General features: G+C 45.8%; 1 protein-coding gene across 1 annotated transcript in view; it reads right to left on the bottom strand.

Annotated features, from left to right (window-relative positions):
- Positions 1–5,285: 5,285 nt before the first annotated feature.
- The window catches only part of POLA1 (polymerase (DNA directed), alpha 1, catalytic subunit), a 322,128-nt gene continuing 317,997 nt past the window's right edge, over positions 5,286–9,416 (bottom strand). Inside the window, exon 37 of the mRNA XM_011935154.1 lies at positions 5,286–6,468. Coding sequence (XP_011790544.1) covers positions 6,323–6,468 — 146 coding nt within the window. The 3' untranslated portion in view covers positions 5,286–6,322. The remainder of the gene's footprint in view (positions 6,469–9,416) is intronic.

The following is a 9,416-nucleotide window of genomic DNA, read 5'->3' as shown; positions in this document are numbered from 1 at the left end:
AATCCCCCCCTCCCCAACCCCGGGTCCAGACGCCCGGAGACCCCCGACCGCCCGAAACGTTGGGGAGTTCGCCGACCCAGCTAGCCGGCTGGTGGCTGCTTCTGGCACTTGGGCCGTCGGGTGGATCACCGCCACCCCACGCTGGCCCTGGACTCACGGGGGCGGCACTCGCAAGAAGGGCCCCGGTCTGGGGTATGGGGAGCGGCTGCCAACTACCATTCCTACCACGCACTCCTTTCCCGGGTTTAGTAGGCCCAATGGGAACTTTCTAGGGCATTACTGGAGGTCTGAGAGTCTAAAACCCTCAGACTCCACATCCACAGGCTCTCCCTGAGCGAAAGCCGCTTTGCTGGGGTGGGCAGGACTGCTGGAGAGTTTGGGGAGGAGACAGGAGACTGCTGGATAAGACTGAGGGAAAGAAGTTGGGTGTTTTTTTTTTTTTTTTTTTTTTTGTGGTCAATATCAATTTTCCGTCGATTTTGCCTTTTTGTTTAGTAGGGCTTCTTTTCCCCCCTCCAGGCTGCTAGTTGGATGGTATACGAGAAACAGTACCATTCTTCCTGTTAATGAACTCTTTTTTAAGTCATTTTTTCTCATTTGACCCTTCCATGGAACAGAAGCAAATTGCGTGAAATTACCTCCAAGGATTACATTTATTACTGGCCAATGAGAACCCCTCGCCTTGTTTTACAAACTCTTAATCCTATGTCATTCTGATGCTGCAAACAAGCCCGGTCCTGGGCCTCCTATTCTTTCAACTTTCCCCAGCTGGAGGGACCTCATTCTGCACTTAATATTCCCCATAAATATCACACGCTAAAGACCCCCTGACTTCCAGCAAGTCCACATTAAACATGTGACATGTCACGCATGACAAACTCTGAGTATCTTTTCAAAGCAGCATTAAAAGCAAAGAAACCAATTTTCTTCTCCTTCCAAACCTCCCCAAGTGCTGAATGATGGGGATTGGAAAGAGCCACTGGAGCGTACTTAGGGGGATTTTATGAGATTTTCCAGAATGATTTAATCTTATTGTGAGCATTATTAATGAATGGCAACCCAATTTGGCCCCAATATCTGGGAACTTGGTCACAATGCTGGGAGCGGCTGACCCCCCCAACCTTAAGCAAACCTCTTCCACCATGGAGGAGGACATGCAGAGCCCCAGGGAGTTTGCGAGAGCCTAGTTCAGGGCATGGCTGTGTCCTATCACACCCAAGACAGAATGGCCCAACACCTGCTTTCCCAGGGCCACCCCCACAGCATCTTGGGGTGAGGGGTAATTGAAGCCTGGGACAGGCCTCTGTGGGAGGGTTGAGGGGAAGGGGTAAGTTAATTTGCTACATATTCAGACAGGTTAGCCAGATCTGGAGGAGGTCCTGGAAGGCAAAAAGGGTGCATTTGGCATAATATTATCAGAGGTGTCCTTCCGTCACCAACTACCCATGGCCCGAACTGTGGACAGTAGTCAGGGCGGGCATCTTAGATGTGTGGGGAGGCAAGTGGAAGAATTAGGGAAAGTGACTGTTGAGAAAGTTTGGGCCTCCTTGGGACTTGAAACTCAGACTTAAACTAAAATCCATGCTGAAATTGGCTCAGACCAGTTTCCCATTTTTTTCTCTTACTACCCACCCCCCACCCAATTGGGGCAAACATTGTTGTTTTTGATTTGTGGTATCAAGAGCCAAAGCACCTGTAGTTCTCTTTAGTATCCTTTTAAGTATGATCTTACTAGAATGACAAAAGGGGCTGATGTGAGAGAAAAGGAAATTATAATAGGTTAGCCCAACTTGCTTGTGGAGGAAAAAAAATGTCCATGAGCATCTGTGTATGTGTATACCCAAAAGTGAGTGTATCTGAATGAAGGGGGGTCTTAAATGGGGCCTAAAAATGATATTTTGGAACGCAGAAGTCCCCAGAACAACTGCATATTTCACTGATAGTGGCAGCCTGGCTGGGGGGCGGGAAGAAGAAAGCCCACTGCCTGACGGTGGGGAGAGCTGGCGGGCCGGCGGGGCGGAGGGCATTTTTCAAAGGAAGAAGTCTTGTTGTCCCTGGACATTATTAAGGGTCCAGTTTGAAGTATACATTTTTTTCCTTTAAAGAAATGGGAGTGATTACCAGTTATACATTAAGAAATGTCATTCAGTCATTTTTATTCATTCTCCGGAAATCTTCGTAAAAGCCTGAATCATACTTCTACAAGCAGCAATTTTGTTAATCCAGGGGGTTATTACTCTGGGCCCTTATTAGGTTCTACACCACTGCCAAGCAATCCTATAACCCTCTCAAAAGAAGTTTACCTCCCTGTTATAAAACCAGTAGTGGTATTTATACTGTGCAATAATTAGTGTATTACTTGAATCCACTAACACGTTCATTTTATCTCTGCACAAAACCTCTAGTCTGCTTATAGAAAGCTTGTGCCTCCTTTGGTGCTGTTAAAGTGGTGAAAGAGTGAATTGAAGGCTGGTTGCACTTTCTCCTTTTGCCTCGCCTTAATTCCCATCTCTTTTTGCTCTCATCCAATTAGCACAGTGTATTAAGCGGTTTATCATCTCATAGTCAGCTATTGAGAGAAACAAGGCGAGCACTTTGCAATAGAACCTGCGCTCCTTTGACACCCTCAGGTACTTACATATTCCACTGCGCTATGAATAATAGAGGAAGAATGGAGCGCTAATTCCCTCATCAAAGAATGCCTTGTCTGCTGCTTTGCTCAACAACACCATTCTGATCAAAAGAAAAGCAATAAAGCTTAGCATAACAAAACGAAACCTACTTATTAGCTTAGTGGTTAAATTAATGCAGAGCCGCTGCTATTCAAAACCAAGGTTTGAAAACAGCCTCCAACAACCTGATAATGCTGCCTTCGGGATGAAGGAATTTTAATCTGAAATTTGAGGCTGGCTGAGATGAGTTAATCTATTAAACTGCTATAAGGAAGCTCCACCACAAACTGTTCAATTAAGAAATATTTAGGTGAGATGGAGTGAGAAAGAGAGAGAGAGAGAGAGGAGAAAGAGGGGGCGGGAGGGAGACAGACAGGAGCAGAGAATGGCAGCTTTAAATTTGGGATGGGAGCATCGAATTAAAGGGTCGGGCATCCTGACAAGAGGGTCTGGGGCTTGGTGTTTTCCTTAAAACCCTAAAACAAACAGGAACATCTGTTTTTGGAGTTTCCTTACTGTTGCATCTTCCGCCAAACTCATTTTAAATGATGTTTGAAGAAGTATGTCGAGGAGCATGGTGTGTGTGTTGAAGGTAAGAGGTAGCAGGGGCTGGAGAAAGGGGTGATGGTGAGAGGCAGTGAATTCATTCCCTTTCAACATCTCCCAAATTCCACTCTTGGAACTTTGATTAGCCCCCACATCCTGGGCAACAGTCACGAGATTAACTCCATATGTTTTCTGGACAAATTAAAATCTTATCAAGCATACTCTGTGGGATTTTCCATTTCTGGCCCCCTCTATGCACCTTATATGTAGGAGAGTGGAGGGTTATCAGATTGTGTCCAAGATAAGCTTGTGTACATGTGTCCACTATAGGTCAAATCCTAGTTCCTAAATTAAACCAAAAAGGTGTCCTTTCCAGAGACAGGATTCTTCTAGGGTACAATTTCCCAACTGGCCCAGATAAACTTTGGCCCAGAAGTTTACTCTGGCCCACACAGAGTTTAAAGTTTTGTTTTAAAAAATTAGTTGTCAAGGTTTAGAAATCAATAAGCTTTGTGGAATATTTGGATTCCTGGCTTCTCTTGAAAACTCGATCATGTGACCACACTGGGCCCCATCCCTGCCAGCATCACTGAGTAGCTTCTGGCCCCTTTGGACAGGACCTGCCCACTCCTGTTTGCCACAATCCCTGCCACTCACTCTAGTGTGAACCTGGTTTGCTTCATCCATTCACTTTTAGAATTTGAGGTTAGGACCCGTGCCAGAGTCCACGGAGACCTGCGGGTCACCTCTCTCCTTACAAATAAGATAGGCAAAGTTTCTGCATCAGTTCTGCCTGGTGTACTATCAACCAACGCAAATCAAGGAGTAGAAATATCTCTCAGAGAAAAGTAAGTATGTGATATTCCCATCTTCTAACAGAGATTCACTGGAATTCTTAAAGTTGCAGTTTTAACCTTCCACAAACTTCTGGAATCCTTAGGTGCCTGGAGTTCTAACAGATCCCAATAAGAAAACATCAACTGCTGCATTAGCTCTTTTCAGGCATGGTACTTAGAAATGTCTGACATTCTAGAGAAATGGTCCTTGCCCTCAGGGTAGTTATAATCTAGAGGCAGAGACAAGAAACAATCCAGTGAGAAGTTACTTGAGTCTCTTGGAGTTTCTTGATGATCAAGTTCAGGATAACTATTTATATTTAATATAATCCCAGATCCCAGAAATCAAGGAAAACATGCCTTCCCTTCAGGAAGCACACTTAAGAGAACCGTCTCCCTAACCTTATGCAAGAATAGCAATTATTGAAAGAGTTGACCAGGGGAGCAATAAAACCACATTAATCCCTTAGTTCCTGAAGCACCGTGGGTGCTCCAGTTTGTGACAGACTGCAGAGCTCACACAGTACCAAGTTAGTTAATTAACTGACAGGGCTCGAAACCCACAGTGTTTCTACTTAGAATCTCAGTCTAAGAGCAGGAGGAGAAAGGAGAGGGATGGGAGCCAGAGGGGAGGTGAGGAAGAGAAATAAAAAGAAAAAGCAATGCAAAAGGCAGCTTCATTTCCACTGCTTAACCTATCAGTATTCCTTCACCAGGGGGACCTTTCTTGGGGGGCGCTTTTCTCTCAGGAGCCCTAGGCCTTGCCCTTCAAAAAGAGACACTGCTGGTCTCTTGGCTTGGCTAAGTTAGCAAAGCACATAAGAAACCATACTTCATCTGTTAAATGACCTAAAGTCACAGAAATTCTGAAAGTTTCTCAGAACATTCAACCAAATATCATGCTGTGCACGCCTGAGCTGGGTTCTGATAGAGGTGGCTATGAAGAAACTGGGCTGAGGTTTGAAAAGGGGATGGCCTCTAGTCTTTCATATATATATACATATATGTGTGTGTGTGTGTGTGTGTGTGTATGTATGTATTTAGAGGTGGGGGGTCTCACTATGTTGCCCAGGCTGCTTTGAACTCCTGGGCTCAAGCCATCCTCCTGCCTCCACCTCTGGAGTAGCTGGGACTACAGGTGTGTGCCACAGCAACTGGCTCTAGTCACATGTTACTCCTTGCTGCCTCTCTAGTCAACTCTTTGCACCTGGTAAGGATTCACCACAACTGCTTTCCCTTTAGAAAACTTTATTCTTAAGTAGAAGGCACAACATAAGTTTTCTTTTATAAAAACACAGGTCAATGTTTTTAAAAAACACAGCATAGTTGTACAAGGGGAAACATTTTGTTAGTATAATCTTACATTGGTAATGTAAGAGAGGAAAGACTGCCATACTGAAATATATTTTGCTGCTGCCAAAGAGGGTCCCATTCTGAAGAAATGAGAAAAAAATAGCAAGCACCAGGGCCAATTAAGCATCCCTCCCCCCAATTTTTCTGAATACAACACAGTGATCCTCACCCGAAGCCCTACACATGTTAATGGACTGTTAGAGTATGAAATTATTTTTAATGTGCTTTCTTGTTGTGTAAACCTTTACCTGCACTTTCTATTTAAGGGGCAAAAAGGGAATGTGAGTGTAAAACACCTGCTCAGTGTGTGTCTGTTGGACTTTGGAGCAATTCAATAAACAAGCCTGCTCTGTTTAATCTATTTAGTGAGTGCAAGGCTTCTAAATCTCCCCGCTCAGCTACCTATATAAAAGACAAGACTGAAAAGGACACCCACTCCTGGATGGCTGGAGAAGCATTTGGATTTAGATCGGGTTTAATTGGCGTGTGAAAAAGCAAAATGTCAGCTCTTCAGTCAGGCTCTGAGAACTTCTGTTTATGTTGGGGGGGGGTACATAGGCTAAAGGCCCTGAGGCAAAGCCTGGGGTCACTTACATTCCAGCTACTCTCAATCCAAGTAGCAATTTCCCTCCCTCAGAAACCGGGTCTTCAGGACCTTGGGGAGGGGAGCTTGGGGAAGGGCCCTGGAGTTGTGTTTTAAAGCAGTACATCTTAATATGAAGACAGGAACTTCTATGATGCTTAGGAACATTAGAGTCAACATTTTTGCAGCCCCCTTTCCTGGTCCACATTCACACAAGACACACAGCTCCAAGGGAGAAACAGATGCGGGAAGGGCAGTAAGGGCCAGAGCGGAGGCACAGAGGAAGCTGGGATTTTTCAACTACCCCCTCCTTGGTTACTCCTGGGATTCCCTTAGGATTTCACAGCACAACCAGCGAAGAGTTTGCTCAGGTTCACTTCGGAGTAGCCACTTCGGGACAAGAATTGCTCTGCTGTGTTCTTGAGTTTTCTGTAGTCCTGCAGAACTCTGGGGGTAAAAAATTGCTTCTTCAATTTATCTAAACGAGAGAGAGAGAGAGAGAGAGAGAGAGAGAGAGAGAGAGAGAGAGAGAGAGAGAGAAAGATTGATTAGAAGTTTCAGGTAGTTTCTTTAAAAAACATTCAGTATTCCACCAGAGAAGAGGATGCTGATTCCATTTGTATCTCCACCATCTTATCTCTGGTCTACCCCTGGGTCCGGTCAGATGCAGACCCTGCCCACCATTCCTCTGTGAAAGCTTCTCTTCCTTTCTCCTGCCTGTCCGCCTCTCAGCACCTAGCTGACTCAGCACACTGGGGGACGGGGCCACCCTCTACTGATGTGAACTGCAGGTGCACGCTCATGTGCAGCAGACAAGGTGAGCTCTACACGCAGACACCACTTTCATGGGTGCTGCGAGCACATGCATGCAACTGCTTGCGAAGTCTGGAAGTGGCAGGAAATACCTAGTCTCAAAGGGAGCTATGGCCTCTGGTGCCTTCCAGCCCCAACTCCCCAGATCAGCTGGGCCTAGACAGCTTCTTCTAGTCCCTCCAGTTCACTTCCCTCTGCTAAACAAAACTTCTTTGCTGAAAGAGGCGAGAGGTGAGTGGCCCCGAGGGCACCTGTCTGTCCATGGCCAAGATTTCTTTGCTTTTCTTTGTCCACACTGTGTGAACTCAGGATATGCGGCACTCCTGCTCCTTCAACACATTCATCCCTGGCCTTTCCCTTCAGAGCAGGGTGCTACCAGTCAGAGAAAAGATCCCTCTCCTTTCCCTTCCCAGAGCCTGCTACTTCTACATGTTGTTCTTTTAAAGGAGCAGTGGCGCTGTGATGCTCAGGTCTGATCTTTTGGGTGAAGATGGTGATCACATGGGGGATGACACTATGTTTGTTTAGGAACCCGGTAAGGTGTTTGGAGAGGCTGCTTTCCCGCCCACCGTGCCCCCCATCCCCATTTGATGGCTTAGGAAACTGGGAGGTTAAGTCACTTACCCAAGGTTACACAGCAGGTAATCAGGGTTGTAGACACACAAACCCAGGTAGCCAGAACCCCCAGCCTGCACCTGAGGAGAGGCTCACTTCTGCCTACTCCCCCTGCCACTACATCACTACTCCCACATAGAAATGCGCAGGCCTGAGGTGAGGCCTCCGCCCCCATAAGATGCTGGCCTGTGCCAAAGGGCCTGGGAGCAGCAAGGCTGCCCAGCACCTCCCAATAGGAACCGGTCAGGAAGGAAACATGGAGGGGAGAGCGCACCACTCACAGAAAGCAAACCTCCAACAACAGCAACACGCAAGTCCATAAAACACCCGGAAAACGAAAACTCAGACTCCAGATTTTTGTTTCTTGGCTATACATTCACATTTGCTCTCCACAACCTTTTCTGAATTACATAAATTGTCCTTTAAAGAACCACAGGTTTTATAGAGAATTAAAATGCCCAAAAGGGGTGGAAAAAGAGAGTGGGGCTGCAACAGAAAGACAATTTGAAAGTTCTAATGATCAGAGTCTCGGAATACACAACAATGGCCCCAACGAGTGCCTCCCGGCAGGCCAGAGCTGCAGGCCAGCAACCCCGTGCATGTGAATGACACAAATGCATCTGATGACTGGGGAGAGCACATTTAAAGAGCTGTGGTAATACAGAGCAGGGGAGGAAAAGAGAGGACATAGCTCCTGATGTGTTTACCTCCTCTGCTGATGGGATATTGACTTTTCCCACCAGGTTGGTTAGAAAGGGGACTATTTACGCTGCCACACAGCAGAGTTAGAATGACAACCAGCGTCACTCGGTGCTCTTCCTCGTAAAAGACAACTGTGACTGCCAGCATATCCCATAGCCAGTCAATACGGCGAAGGCACCATTCCACACCAGTTAGAGGTGCAGATAAAAGCTCGACTTGCTTCCCCAATGAGAATTTAATCAATAACATATGGAAGGTCTTCTAGGCAACAGAACTGGACTAGCTGTCACAGGCCGCGTCAGGGGCAGGGGCTTGGGTGGTGGGTGGGGAGGAGGAGTCACCCCTTCTTCCTGGTTTTTCTCTTCCCCCTTTAGGCACCTGGACCACCCATGTTAGGCCTCACAGTAAACTGTTACCCTGTTTGTGTCAATACTGCACCCACCACTTTATAACTCAAGGGAAAATACAGGTGTTAAATGGTGGAGGCCAGTTAATGCGGCCAGTAAAACCCTGATTCCTTTCCCTGCTTTGGTTTTGAGAGTCAGCCTACCAGTAACAAGACCATCACCTCAGGTGCTGCAGGTCAAGCGCCCAAAAACTGTTAAAACATTCCAACATGCCATTAGGCAAGAGGCAGAGAAGATTCGCAGCCATCCCATCCCTGTCCACAGAGATGCCACTGGCCCTGGTTACTGCTGTCTCCGCCACCAGCACCACAAAGCCAACCTTTGTCGAGATCGGGGAGGACATGCTCTTCCTACACACAAGTGTGTCACTGAAATACACTCTAATGGCTTGAAGTATCACCCAGAAATCGCTCATCTTAATACACCAGCAAAGCTGATCTCCTTTTTAAACTTTTCTTGCGAATAACATTCGAGGAATGTGTATGTAAAGCTTATTTACTCTGGTCCTTTCTACATGCTCTGATTCCTTGTGGTTATACATTAATTACCAAAAATATTCTGTCCCTAACCCCTATGAAAACGACGGAAAAAAAGGGTAGTCTAGACATTAATTATTCACAAAATATTTTATCAGACAACAAAATGAACTGCTCATTTAAAAGCTGATTTATATTGATTAGAATCTAAAACCTCAAATAAAGAAAATTACATTCTTTCCTATATGGGATGAGCTAGACCAACATCTGCAGGTTGACCTTTCTTAAATAGTTTATATAAAAGTCAACTGATCAAATAAAATGCTAGCTCTATTAAAATTATGGAGTATTCTCCCATCTAAGGAGAAACTATCTCTACTTCACATATTTTACTTCCATGTCAGTAAACCAAA

This window comes from Colobus angolensis, unplaced genomic scaffold (genome assembly GCF_000951035.1).
Source record: "Colobus angolensis palliatus isolate OR3802 unplaced genomic scaffold, Cang.pa_1.0 Scaffold140, whole genome shotgun sequence".
In the NCBI taxonomy this organism is placed as follows: domain Eukaryota; kingdom Metazoa; phylum Chordata; class Mammalia; order Primates; family Cercopithecidae; genus Colobus; species Colobus angolensis.
This window is presented reverse-complemented; position numbering and strand designations above follow the sequence as displayed.